This window comes from Coregonus clupeaformis, chromosome 26 (assembly GCF_020615455.1).
Source record: "Coregonus clupeaformis isolate EN_2021a chromosome 26, ASM2061545v1, whole genome shotgun sequence".
Classification (NCBI taxonomy): Eukaryota; Metazoa; Chordata; class Actinopteri; order Salmoniformes; family Salmonidae; genus Coregonus; species Coregonus clupeaformis.
The window spans coordinates 14,784,560-14,799,738 of NC_059217.1; the positions used below are offsets into that span (position 1 = coordinate 14,784,560).

At 44.5% G+C, this 15,179-nt stretch overlaps 1 protein-coding gene across 2 annotated transcripts in view; it reads right to left on the minus strand.

Annotated features, from left to right (window-relative positions):
- The window catches only part of LOC121540413 (DENN domain-containing protein 1B), a 174,256-nt gene that overhangs the window by 11,718 nt on the left and 147,359 nt on the right, over nt 1-15,179 (minus strand). For both annotated transcript variants that reach the window (XM_041849264.2, XM_041849263.2), the window contains exon 19: nt 14,959-15,045. In XM_041849264.2, the coding sequence (XP_041705198.1) occupies nt 14,959-15,045 (87 nt within the window). The remainder of the gene's footprint in view (nt 1-14,958; nt 15,046-15,179) is intronic.

Below are 15,179 nucleotides of genomic sequence, written 5' to 3' on the forward strand. Positions count from 1 at the left end.
GGATTTAAAATAAAACATTAATCATCAGTGTACAATGACACCTTTGTTTTTAAGCCCTAGATTTCTAGCCCCTTGATATTATTGTTGGTTCTGATTTTAATAGCTAACATTTCGATGGCCGTAATATATAGATATGCCGATAGTGGACAACCTTGTTTTACTCCTCTTGACAGTTTAATACTTTCTGAGAACTAGCCATTATTTACTATTTTACACCTAGGGTTACTATACATAACTTTAACCCATTGAATAAGAGATTCTCCAAAATTGAAATATTCCAGGCATTTATATTTAAATTCCAGTCATACTTTATCAAAAGCCTTTTCAAAGTCAACTATGAATACCAGGCCTGGTTTCCCAGACTTTTCATAGTGTTCTACTGTTTCCAGTACTTGTCTTATATTATCTCCAATGTATCGTCCATGTAAAAAACCTGTCTGATTAGGATGAATAATATCTGACAATACCTTTTTAATTCGATGTGCTATGCATTTTGCAAAAAAAAAATAATCACAACACTGAAGTGTAAGGGGCCTCCAATTTTTTCAATGGACTGGACCTTTATATTTACCACTTGGGTCCTGTTTAAGTAATAATGAAATCAGACATTCTTGTTGAGTATTTGATAATCTACCATTTTTATAAGAGTGGTTAAAACATGCTAATAACGGTCCTCTGAGTACATCAAAAAAGGTTTGGTATACCTCAACTGAGCAGGTGACATTAACATTAACAGCGCTGCACTGTTAAGAGGTTACTGTGCATTTCACAGTAACTTAATGGAAATTAGTTGCCTGGAAGTTGCTATGAATTTTGCGTTAACTAATTGTCAAACAGCTGTCAGTAACTTACTGTACAATTCACAGTAACTTAGTAGCCAGTAACTGCTAGTAACTAACTGGCAACTAACTGCTAGTAACTAACTGGCAACCAAATGTCAGTAAGTTATTCTAAAATGCACAGTAACTTACTTGCAACTAGCTGCCAGTAACTCAATGAACTTAAATGAACTTTTCTGATTGCAAGTAAGGTTAGAACATTAGGTGACAACTACTAAGCATTCTTTGTGTTGAGCCTCACGGCCTCAACCTCTTGGTTGACAGCAAACTGACCTTCTTGCCACACCATCAGGTCAGTGAGTGTGACAGAGATCAGATAAGTTACTGTGAATTTTACAATAACTATTTGCAGCAAGCTGACAGTAATTATTGAAAATGAAACATGAACTTCCCAGTGATCTACTGCCGTTAAGTTACTGGAAAATGCACAGTAACCTCTTAACAGTTAACTTGGGTCAAACGTTTCGGGTAGCCTTCCACAAGTTTCCCACAATAGGTTGGGTGAATTCTGGCCCATTCCTTCTGACAGAACTGGTGTAACAGAGTCAGGTTTGTCGGCCTCCTTGCTCGCACACGCTTTTTCAGTTCTGCCCACAAATGTTCTATAGGATTGAGGTCAGGGCTTTGTGGTGGCCACTCCAATACCTTGACTTTGTTGTCCTTAAGCCATTTTGTCACAACTTTGGAAGTATGCTTGGGGTCATTGTCCATTTGGAAGACCCATTTGCGACCAAGCTTTAACTTCCTGACTGATGTCTTGAGATGTTGCTTCAATATATCCACATAATTTTCCTTCCTCATGATGCCATCTATTTTGTGAAGTGCACCAGTTCCTCCTGCAGCAAAGCACCCCCACAGCATGATGCTGCCACCCCCGTGCTTCATGGTTGGGATGGTGTTCTTCGGCTTGCAAGAAGCCCCCTTTTTCCTCCAAACATAACAATGGTCATTATGGCCAAACAGTTCTATTTTTGTTTCATCAGACCAGAGGACATTTCTCAAAAAAGTACGATCTTTGTCCCCATGTGCAGTTGTAAACCGTAGTCTGGCTTTTTTATGGCGGTTTTGGAGCAGTGGCTTCTTCCTTGCTGAGCGGCCTTTCAGGTTATGTCGATATAGGACTCGTTTTACTGTGGATATACAGGTAAAAGTCAGTAAATTAGAATATTTTGAAAAACTTGATTTATTTCAGTAATTGCATTCAAAAGGTGTAACTTGTACATTATATTTATTCATTGCACACAGACTGATGCATTCAAATGTTTATTTCATTTAATTTTGATGATTTGAAGTGGCAACAAATGAAAATCCAAAATTCCGTGTGTCACAAAATTAGAATATTGTGTAAGGGTTACATTTTGAAGACACCTGGTGCCACAAACTAATCAGCTGATTAACTCAAAACACCTGCAAAGGGCTTTAAATGGTCTCTCAGTCCAGTTCTGAAGCCTACACAAACATGGGGAAGACTTCAGATTTGACAGCTGTCCAAAAGGCGACCATCGACACATTGCACAAGGAGGGAAAGACACAAAAGGTTATTGCAGAAGAGGCTGGCTGTTCTCAGAGCTCTGTGTCCAAACACATTAATAGAGAGGCAAAGGGAAGGAAAAACTGTGGTCAGAAAAAGTGTACAAGCGATAGGGATCACCGCGCCCTAGTCAAGATTGTGAAAAAAACCCATTCAAAAATGTGGGGGGAGATTCACAAGGAGTGGACAGCTGCTGGAGTCAGGGCTTCAAGATCCACCACCAAGAGACGCTTGAAAGACATGGGTTTCAACTGCCGCATACCTCGTGTCAAGCCACTGTTGACCAAGAAACAGCGCGAAAAGCGTCTCACCTGGGCTAAGGAAAAAAGAGCTGGACTGCTGCTGAGTGGTCTAAAGTCATGTTTTCTGACGAAAGCAGATTTTGCATTTCCTTTGGAAATCGAGGTCCCAGAGTCTGGAGGAAGACAGGAGAGGCACAGGATCCACGTTGCCTGAAGTCTAGTGTAAAGTTTCCACCATCAGTGATGGTTTGGGGTGCCATGTCATCTGCTGGTGTCGGTCCACTCTGTTTCCTGAGATCCAGGGTCAACGCAGCCGTCTACCAGCAAGTTTTAGAGCACTTCATGCTTCCTGCTGCTGACCTGCTCTATGGAGATGGAGATTTCAGGTTCCAACAGGACTTGGCGCCTGCACACAGCGCAAAATCTACCCGTGCCTGGTTTACGGACCATGGTATTTCTGTTCTAAATTGGCCAGCCAACTCCCCTGACCTTAGCCCCATAGAAAATCTGTGGGGTATTGTGAAAAGGAAGATGCAGAATGCCAGACCCAACAACGCAGAAGAGTTGATGCAGTCCACTATGCAGTCATACTCTCCTTGTATTACCTGTGGTTCGGATGTTTATGCTCATGACGATTTTGACGTGACTTCCGTCTCGCTTCCGCATTGTCTCCGTACTGCTGTGCTGTTTGTTGCTACTTGGCTACCTGCCAAACTATTCACGTTTTACTTTTAATAAACGTTTAATCAATCTTTGTGTTCAACAAATTTACCAACTTTTTAGTTTTGTCCTCACTCATCTTTTTTCGTTAAACTTTTTCACCCCGGACGTTTATCCCGAGACAGAAGAGTCATTTTCCTGTGCGTTTTAGCTGCCAACTTTACGTTATTTTCCTTTTTTCCATCGCAACTTTTTTCCCTTATTCAACTTTTTTCACTCCGGACGCTTTATCTGGACATGGTTCATCAACATCTTCAACAGCCGAAGCTAAGTAGTAACATTAACATGATGTCTTCTAATTGCAGTCGCTGTACTCATAATATACAGGAGAACGATCGCCTTACGGCGAGAATAGCTGTGCTACAAGCCCAGCTTCAGACGCAATCGTTAGGCAAGGGTAATCTCAGTGTAGGAAAGGAAGAAACAGCGTCTGTGCCACCAGTAAGTACAGACAGTAACGTTAGTATAAATCCCCCGCACAGTCCCCGCAGCCGGACAACTTTCTCATGGCTTCTGGAGGGAAATACTGTCGGAATGCTCAACCGGTGTCGCTCATTCAGCCGACAGAAACCTTCAACCGGTTTTCCCCATTATGTAGCGAGTCGGAGTCTGAGTCTGAGTCTTCTCTAGTCTCTACTCCTCCCGTTACGGGGTCTGAGACGCCCGAAGGCTCCCACCATTAGCTCTGACAAATTGAAAACCCTAGTCATTGGCGACTCCATTACCCGCAGTATTAGACTTAAAACGAATCACCCAGCGATCATACACTGTTTACCAGGGGGCAGGGCTACCGACGTTAAGGCTAATCTAAAGATGGTGCTGGCTAAAGCTAAAACTGGCGAGTGTAGAGAGTATAGAGATATTGTTATCCACGTCGGCACCAACGATGTTAGGATGAAACAGTCAGAGGTCACCAAGTGCAACATAGCTTCAGCTTGTAAATCAGCTAGAAAGATGTGTCGGCATCGAGTAATTGTCTCTGGCCCCCTCCCAGTTAGGGGAAGTGACGAGCTCTACAGCAGAGTCTCAGCACTTAATCGCTGGTTGAAAACTGTTTTCTGCCCCTCCCAAAAGATAACATTTGTGGATAATTGGCCCTCTTTCTGGGACTCACCCACAAACAGGACCAAGCCTGACCTGCTGAGGAGTGACGGACTCCATCCTAGCTGGAGGGGTGCTCTCCTCTTATCTACCAACATAGATAGGGCTCTAACTCCTCTAGCCCCACAGTGAAATAGGGTGCAGGCCAGGCAGCAGGCTGTTAGCCAACCTGCCAGCTTAGTGGAGTCTGCCAATAGCACAGTCAGTGTAGTCAGCTCAGCCATACCCATTGAGACTGTGTCTGTGCCTCGACCTAGGTTGGGCAAAACTAAACATGGCGGTGTTCACCCTAGCAATCTTATTAGGATAAAGACCTCCTCCATTCCTGCCATTATTGAAAGAGATCGTGATACCTCACATCTCAAAATAGGGTTACTTAATGTTAGATCCCTCACTTCAAAGGCAGTCATAGTCAATGAACTAATCACTGATCATAATCTCGATGTGATTGGCCTGACTGAAACATGGCTTAAGCCTGATGAATTTGCTGTGTTAAATGAGGCCTCACCTCCTGGTTACACTAGTGACCATATTCCCTGTGCATCCCGCAAAGGCGGAGGTGTTGCTAACATTTACGATAGCAAATTTCAATTTACAAAAAAAAAAATGGCGTTTTCATCTTTTGAGCTTCTAGTCATGAAATCTATGCAGCCTACTCAATCACTTTTTATAGCTACTGTTTACAGGCCTCCTGGGCCATATACAGCGTTCCTCTCTGAGTTTCCTGAATTCCTATCAGACCTTGTAGTCATAGCAGATCATATTCTAATTTTTGGTGATTTTAATATTCACATGGAGAAGTCCACAGACCCACTCCAAAAGTCTTTCGGAGCCATTATCGACTCAGTGGGTTTTGTCCAACATGTCTCTGGACCTACTCACTGCCACAGTCATACTCTGGACCTAGTTTTGTCCCATGGAATAAATGTTGTAGATCTTAATGTTTTTCCACAAAATCCTGGACTATCGGACCACCATTTTATTACATTTGCAATCGCAACAAATAATCTGCTCAGACCCCAACCAAGGAGCATCAAAAGTCGTGCTATAAATTCTCAAACAACACAAAAATTCATTGATGCCCTTCCAGACTCCTTCTGCCTACCCAAGGACGTCAGAGGACAAAAATCAGTTAACCACTTAACTGAGGAACTCAATTTAACCTTGCGCAATACCCTAGATGCAGTTGCACCCCTAAAAACGAAAAACATTTGTCATAAGAAACTAGCTCCCTGGTATACAGAAAATACCCGAGCTTTGAAGCAAGCTTCCAGGAAATTGGAACGGAAATGGCGCCACACCAAACTGGAAGTCTTCCGACTAGCTTGGAAAGACAGTACCGTGCAGTACCGAAGAGCCCTCACTGCTGCTCGATCATCCTACTTTTCCAACTTAATTGAGGAAAATAAGAACAATCCAAAATTTCTTTTTGATACTGTTGCAAAGCTAACTAAAAAGCAGCATTCCCCAAGAGAGGATGGCTTTCACTTCAGCAGTGATAAATTCATGAACTTCTTTGAGGAAAAGATCATGACCATTAGAAAGCAAATTACGGACTCCTCTTTGAATCTGCGTATTCCTCCAGGGCTTAGCTGTCCTGGATCTGCACAGCTCTGCGAGGGCCTGGGATCGGGAGAGACACTTAAGTGTTTTAGTACTATATCTCTTGACACAATGATGAAAATAATCATGGCCTCTAAACCTTCAAGCTGCATACTGGATCCTATTCCTACTAAACTGCTGAAGGAGCTGCTTCCTGTGCTTGGCCCTCCTATGTTGAACATAATAAACAGCTCTCTATCCACCGGATGTGTACCAAACTCACTAAAAGTGGCAGTGATAAAGCCTCTCTTGAAAAAGCCAAACCTTGACCCGGAAAATATAAAAAACTATCGGCCTATATCGAATCTTCCATTCCTCTCAAAAATTTTAGAAAAAGCTGTTGCGCAGCAACTCACTGCCTTTCTGAAGACAAACAATGTATACGAAATGCTTCAGTCTGGTTTTAGACCCCATCATAGCACTGAGACTGCACTTGTGAAGGTGGTAAATGACCTTTTAATGGCGTCAGACCGAGGCTCTGCATCTGTCCTCGTGCTACTAGACCTTAGTGCTGCCTTTGACACCATCGATCACCACATTCTTTTGGAGAGACTGGAAACCCAAATTGGTCTACACGGACAAGTTCTGGCCTGGTTTAGATCCTACCTGTCGGAAAGATATCAGTTTGTCTCTGTGAATGGTCTGTCCTCCGACAAATCAACTGTACATTTCGGTGTTCCTCAAGGTTCCGTTTAGGACCACTATTGTTTTCACTATATATTTTACCTCTTGGGGATGTTATTCGAAAACATAATGTTAACTTTCACTGCTATGCGGATGACACACAGCTGTACATTTCAATGAAACATGGTGAAGCCCCAAAATTGCCCTCGCTAGAAGCCTGTGTTTCAGACATAAGGAAGTGGATGGCTGAAAACTTTTACTTTTAAACTCGGACAAAACAGAGATGCTTGTTCTAGGTCCCAAGAAACAAAGAGATCTTCTGTTAAATCTGACAATTCATCTAGATGGTTGTAAAGTCGTCTCAAATAAAACTGTGAAGGACCTCGGTGTTACTCTTGACCCTGATCTCTCTTTTGACGAACATATCAAGACTGTTTCAAGGACAGCTTTTTTCCATCTACGTAACATTGCAAAAATCAGAAATTTTCTGTCCAAAAATGATGCAGAAAAATTAATCCATGCATTTGTTACTTCTAGGTTAGACTACTGCAATGCTCTATTTTCCGGCTACCCGGATAAAGCACTAAATAAACTTCAGTTAGTGCTAAATACGGCTGCTAGAATCCTGACTAGAACCAAGAAATTTGATCATATTACTCCAGTGCTAGCTTCCCTACACTGGCTTCCTGTTAAGGCAAGGGCTGATTTCAAGGTTTTACTGTTAACCTATAAAGCGTTACATGGGCTTGCTCCTACCTATCTTTCCGAGTTGGTCCTGCCGTACATACCAATACGTACGCTACGGTCACAAGACGCAGGCCTCCTAATTGTCCCTAGAATTTCTAAGCAAACAGCGGGAGGCAGGGCTTTCTCCTATAGATCTCCATTTTTATGGAACAGTCTGCCTACCCATGTGAGAGACGCAGACTCGGGTCTCAACCTTTAAGTCTTTACTGAAGACTTATCTCTTCAGTAGGTCATATGATTGAGTGTAGTCTGGCCCAGGAGTGTGAAGGTGAACGGAAAGGCTGGAGCAACGAACAGCCCTTGCTGTCTCTGCCGGGCCGGTTCCCCTCTCCACTGGGGTTCTCTGCCTCTAACCCTGTTGCAGGGGCTGAGTCACTGGCTTGCTGGTGCTCTTTCATGCCGTCCCTGGGAGGGGTGCGTCACTTGAGTGGGTTGAGTTACTGACGTGATCTTCCTGTCTGGGTTGGCGCCCCCCTTGGTTTGTGCTGTGGTGGAGACCTCTGTGGGCTATACTCGGCCTTGTCTCAGGATTGTAAGTTGGTGGTTGGGGATATCCCTCTAGTGGTGCGGGGGCTGTGCTTTGGCGGAGTGGGTGGGGTTATATCCTTCCTGTTTGGCCCTGTCCGGGGGTTTCTTCGGATGGGGCCACAGTGTCTCCCGGACCGCTCCTGTCTCAGCCTCCAGTATTTATGCTGCAGTAGTTTATGTGTCGGGGGGCTGGGGTTAGTTGGTTATACCTGGAGTACTTCTCCTGTCTTATCCAGTGTCCTGTGTGAATTTAAGTATGCTCTCTCTAATTCTCTCGTTCTCTCTTTCTCTCTGAGAACCTGAGCCCTAGGACCATACGTCAGGACTACCGGGCATGATGACACCTTGCTGTCCCCAGTCCGCCTGGCCTTGCTGCTATTCCAGTTTCAACTGTTCTGCCTGCGGCTACGAAACCCCTACCTGTCCCAGACCTGCTGTTTTCAACTCTTTAATGATCGGCTATGAAAAGCCAACTGAGACTTATTCCTGATTATTATTTGACCATGCTTGTCACTTATGAACATTTTTGAACATCTTGGCATGGTTCTGTTATAATCTCCACCCGGCACAGCCAGAAGAGGACTGGCCACCCCTCATAGCCTGGCTCCTCTCTAGGTTTCTTCCTAGGCTTTCGCCTTTCTAGGGAGTTTTTCCTAGCCACCGTGCTTCTACACCTGCATTACTAGCTGTTTGGGGTTTTAGGCTGGGTTTCTGTACAGCACTTCGAGATATTAGCTGATGTAAGAAGGGCTATATAAAATAAAATTGATTGATTGAGTTGAAGGCCACTATCAGAGCAACCTGGGCTCTCATAACACCTGAGCAGTGCCAGAAACTCATCGACTCCATGCCACGCCGCATTAATGCAGTAATTGAGGCAAAAGGAGCTCCAACCAAGTATTGAGTATTGTACATGCTCATATTTTTCATTTTCATACTTTTCAGTTGGCCAACATTTCTAAAAAATCCCTTTTTTGTATTAGCCTTAAGTAATATTCTAATTTTGTGACACACGGAATTTTGGATTTTCATTTGTTGCCACTTCAAATCATCAAAATTAAATGAAATAAACATTTGAATGCATCAGTCTGTGTGCAATGAATAAATATAATGTACAAGTTACACCTTTTGAATGCAATTACTGAAATAAATCAAGTTTTTCAAAATATTCTAATTTACTGACTTTTACCTGTAGATACTTTTGTACCCGTTTCCTCCAGCATCTTCACAAGGTCCTTTGCTGTTGTTCTGGGATTGATTTGCACTTTTCGCACAAAAGTACGTTCATCATGTAGGTGTCCTGGACGGCTGGTAGTTTGCCCCCGGTGATGCGTTGGGCAGACCGCACCACCCTCTGGAGAGCCCTGCGGTTGCGGGCGGTGCAGTTGCCGTACCAGGCGGTGATACAGGCCGACAGGATACTCTTAATTGTGCATCTGTAAAAGTTTGTGAGGGTTTTAGGTGCCAAGCCAAATTTCTTCACCCTCCTGACATAGGTATTCCTCTTGTCCAGATGAGATAGGGCAGTGTGCAGTGTGATGGCGATTGCATTGTCGTGGATCTATTGGGGCGGAAAGCAAATTGAAGTGTGTCTAGGGTGGCAGGTAAGGTAGAGGTGATATGATCCTTGACTAGTCTCTCAAAACACTTCATGATGACAGAAGTGAGTGCTATGGGGTGATAGTCATTTAGTTCAGTTACCTTTGCTTTCTTGGGTACAGGGACAATGGTGGCCATCTTGAAGCATGTGGGGACAGCATACTGGGATAGGGAGAGATTTAATATGTCCGTAAACACACCAGCCAGCTGGTCTGCGCATGCTCTGAGGACGCGGCTAAGGATGCCATCTGGGCCGGCAGCCTTGTGAGGGTTAACACGCTTAAATGTCTTACTCACGTCGGCCACGGAGAAGGAGAGGCCCCAGTCCTTGGTAGCAGGCCACATCGGTGGCACTGTATTATCCTCAAAGCGGGCGAAGGTGTTTAGCTAGTGAGCATCTCTCCTTTGCCAAGATAATCCATCTACCTGACAGGTGTGGCATATCAAGAAGCTGATTAAACAACATGATCATTACACAGGTGCACCTTGTGCTGGGGACAATAACAAGCCACTAAAATGTGCAGTTTTGTCACACAACACAATGCCACAGATGTCTCAAGTTTTGAGGGAGTGTGCAATTGGCATGCTGACTGCAGGAATGTCCACCAGAGCTGTTGCCAGAGAATGTAATGTTCATTTCTCTACCATAAGCCGCCTCCATCGTTGTTTTAGAGAATTTGGCAGTACATCCAACCGGCCTCACAATCGCAGACCACGTGTATGGCGTCATGTGGACAAGGGGTTTGCTGATGTCAACGTTGTGAACAGAGTGCCCCATGGTGGCGGTGGGGTTATGCTTTGGGCAGGCATAAGCTATGGACAACGAACACAATTGCATTTTATCGATGGCAATTTGAATGAACAAAGCTACTGTGGCGAGATCCTGAGGCCCATTGTCTTGCCATTCATCCGCCGCCATCACCTCATGTTTCAGCATGATAATGCACGGCCCCATGTCACAAGGATCTGTACATAATTCCTGGAAGCTGAAAATGTCCCCGTTCTTCCACGGCCTGCATACTCACCACAAATGTCACCCAATGAGATCTGGATCGACGTGTACGACTGCGTTTTACAGTTCTCGCCAATATCCAGCAACTTTGCAGTCATTGAAGAGGACTGGGACAACATTCCACAGGCCACAATCAACAGCCTGATCAACTCTATGCGAAGGAGATGTGTCGCGCTGCATGAGGCAAATGGTGGTCACACCAGATACTGACTGGTTTTGTGACCCATGCTCCTACCTTTCTTTTAAGGTACAGTATCTGTGACCCACAGATGTACAGTGGGGAGAACAAGTATTTGATACACTGCCGATTTTGCAGGTTTTCCTACTTACAAAGCATGTAGAGGTCTGTAATTTTTATCATAGGTACACTTCAACTGTGAGAGACGGAATCTAAAACAAAAATCCAGAAAATCACATTGTATAATTTTTAAGTAATTCATTTGCATTTTATTGCATGACATACGTATTTGATACATCAGAAAAGCAGAACTTAATATTTGGTGCAGAAACCTTTGTTTGCAATTACAGAGATCATATGTTTCCTGTAGGTCTTGACCAGGTTTGCACACACTGCAGCAGGGATTTTGGCCCACTCCTCCATACAGACCTTCTCCAGATCCTTCAGGTTTCAGGGCTGTCGCTGGGCAATACGGACTTTCAGCTCCCTCCAAAGATGTTCTATTGGGTTCAGGTCTGGAGACTGACTAGGCCACTCCAGGACCTTGAGATGCTTCTTACGGAGCCACTCCTTAGTTGCTGATCCCTCACCTTCCTCATGATCATTGATGCCCCACGAGGTGAGATCTTGCATGGAGCCCCAGACCGAGGGTGATTGACCGTCATCTTGAACTTCTTCCATTTTCTAATAATTGCGCCAACAGTTGTTGCCTTCTCACCAAGCTCCTTGCCTATTGTCCTGTAGCCCATCCCAGCCTTGTGCAGGTCTACACTTTTATCCCTGATGTCCTTACACAGCTCTCTGGTCTTGGCCATTGTGGAGAGGTTGGAGTCTGTTTGTTTGAGTGTGTGGACAGGTGTCTTTTATACAGGTAATGAGTTCAAACAGGTGCAGTTAATACAGGTAATGAATGGAGAACAGGAGGGCTTCTTAAAGAAAAACTAACAGGTCTGTGAGAGCCGGAATTCTTACTGGTTGGTAGGTGATCAAATACTTATGTCATGCAATAAAATGCAAAATAATTACTTAAAAATCATACAATGTGATTTTCTGGATTTTTGTTTTAGATTCCGTCTCTCACAGTTGAAGTGTACCTATGATACAAATTACAGACCTCTACATGCTTTGTGAGTAGGAAAACCTGCAAAATCGGCAGTGTATCAAATACTTGTTCTCCCCACTGTATATCTGTATTCCCAGCCATGTGAAATCCATAGATCAGGGCCTAATATTTTATTTCAATTGACTGATTTCCTAATTTGAACTGTAACTCAGTAAAATCTTTTAAATTGTTGCATGTTGCGTTTATATTTTTATTCAGTATATAGAAACACTATTTTTACTGCAACTCAGTAGCTGGTAACTTACTGTCAAATTACAGGTAATTTTTAACAGTGTGTGCCATAAGCACATTTTAAATATTATATAAGTATAACTGTAGAACCTGTCATTGGTTCTACCTGGAACCATAGGGTTCTTCATCATGAGAAGGCCGTAAATGGAACTCAAAAGGGTTCTCCTGCGGGACAAATCAAAGGGTTCAACATGGCTCCCAAAAGGGTTCCCCCATAGTAACAAATGACAGAACTCTGTAACTAGAGGGTTCTTCATGACAGGGTTCTACGTAGAACCCAAAAGAGTTCCCCTACAGCAGTGTTTCCGAAACTCGGTCCAGGGGACCCCAAGGGGTGCACGTTTTAGCTGTTGCCCTAGCACTACACAGCTGATTCAAAAACCAAAACGTGCACCCCTAGGGGTCCCCAGGACCGAGTTTGGGAAGCGCTGCCCTACAGGGACAAATGACAGAACGTCTATTGGTTCTAATCTTTTAACAATCTTTATCATACCAACAGACCCAGTGGCGTAGCAGGAAATTCAGGTCGCTGGCAACCGTGAGGCGAGTTAAAATCCCAAGTGAGGTTGACTCCCAAGTAATCCGAATTTTGCTGGTCTGCAAAACCACACCCACCATTATCATCCTTCCCAGCATGCTCTATTGCATTTAGATTTTTGGAATTGTTTGTTTCAATATCTGCACAAAGACAAATAACATACATTTTTCTAAACCAATCCAATCTGTTTTGTTCCCGTTACTTAAACGGTTGTTCCAGTTTAAATACACTACATGACCAAAAGTATGTGGACACCTGCTCGTCGAACATCCCATTCCAAAATCATGGGCATTAATATGGAGTTGGTCCCCCCTTTGCTGCTATAACAGCCTCCACTCTTCTAGGATGTTGGAACATTGCTGTGGGGACTTGCTTCCATTCAGCCACAAGAGCATTAGTGAGGTCGGCCCTGATGTTGGCCGATTATGCCTGGATCGCAGTCGGCATTCCAATTCACCCTAAAGGTGTTCGATGGGGTTGAGGTCAGGGCTCTGTGCAGGCCAGTCAAGTTCTTCCACACCGATCTCGACAAACCATTTCTGTATGGACCTCGCTTTGTGCACAGAGGCCTTGTCATGCTGAAACAGGAAAGGGCCTTCCCCAAACTGTAGCCACAAAGTTGGAAGCACAGAATCGTCTAGCGTTAAGATTTCCCTTCACTGGAACTAAGGGGCCTAGCCCGAACCATGAAAAACAGCCCCAGACCATTATTCCTCCTCCACCAAACTTTACAGTTGGCACTATGCATTTGGGCAAGTAGCATTCTTCTGGCATCCCCCAAACCCAGATTTGTCCGTTGGACAGCCAAATGGTGAAGAGTCCAATGGCGACGAGCTTTACACTACTCCAGCCGACGCTTGGCATTGCGCATGGTGATCTTAGGCTTGTGTGCGGCTCCTCTGCCATGGAAACCCATTTCATGAAGCTCCCGACGAACAGTTCTTGTACTGATGTTGCTTCAGAGGCAGTTTGGAACTCGGTAGTGAGTGTTGCAACAGAGGACAGGCGATTTTTACACACTTCAGCACTTGGCGGCCCCGTTCTGTGAGCTTGTGTGGCCTACCACTTTGCGGATGAACCGTTGTTGCTCCTAGACATTTCCACTTCACAATAACAGCACTTACAGTTGACGGAGGCAGCTCTAGCAGGGCAGACATTTTACAAACTGACTTGTTGGAACAGTGGCATCCTATGACGGTGCCACGTTGAAAGTCACTGAGCTCTTCAGTAAGGCCATTCTACTGCCAATGTTTGTCTATGGAGATTGCATGGCTGAGTGCTCAATTTTGTATACCTGTCAGCCATGGTTGTGGCTGAAATAGCCAAATCCACTAATTTGAAGGGGTGTCCACATACCTTTGTATATCTAGTGTAGTTTAGGTAGTCTCTTTTATTAATCTGTCTATCCCTGCCAGTCATTCTGAATGCAGATTGTGTGATTCCTCTGGCTGGATTCCAATTGGAATTAAATATCACTTTGCAAGCCAGCATAATGTGACTTGATGTTGGTTTTGCTTTAGCTTATGCTTGTCACCAGTGTCCAAAACACAACGAAGGCTAGTCACCAGTAAAAACACAGTGAAGGCAGTTTACCAGCTAAAACACAACGAAGGCTGGTCTGCCAGCATAACCAGCTAGACCATGCTGATCAGACTAGCTTGACCAGCTAGACCATGCTGGTCTGCCAGCATAACCAGCAAGACCATTCTGGTGGGCCTGCAGAACCAGTTAGACCACGCTGGTCAGACCAGTTTGACCACGCTGGTCAGACCAGTTTGACCATGCTGGTTAGACCAGTTTGAAATGCTGGTCAGACCAGCTTGACCAGCACTCAACCAGCACTGACCAGCTTGAAATTTATGCTGGCCTATGCAGTTTTTTTCAGCAGGGATGTAGGGCACCCGATGTGACATCGAGCCGACGACCTTGCAATCACCATGCAAGCTACATCTCACAGGAGTATTGTTTGTGTGAGTGCGTCGGGGGGGTTTAATGATGCCACAAGCATCAGAAGAGCTGTGCTGTTGCGTTGACTGTTGCTTTGACTGTCCATACAGAGATACAGAGCAAACTAACAAACGTACATAAACACTGTAGAGTGTACGGTGCATGTTTACTTTTGCTGATGTTACACACTAGAAAATCTGCTTATCATTACTTCTCATCTGGCACATTGACAAACTACTACAAAGTGCTGTAACAAATAGTAGGAAGGATGGAGAGAAGAGACCAAGGGAAGAGGTAGAGGAGTGAGAGAGAAGATGTGGAGATAGATGAGAAGAGAGATGGGAAGAGAGGGATGGGAAAGGACACACAGAGATAGTGTGTGCGTGTGTCACTCACCTGTCTCCTCTTCTGCAGTCTCCGTGGTGACAGACTCTTGGTGCTGGTGGGAGACCCTGAGCAGAATGGCCCATCATCCTCCTCTTCCTGAGAGAGAGCGATAGAGAGGGGGGAGATAGAGAGAGAGTCAAAGGGAGACAGAGGGAGAGATAGTGTGAGAAAAAGAGAGGGGGAGAGAGAGAGAGAGAGAGAGAAAGAGAGAGGAGTGAGTGTGTCAAGTG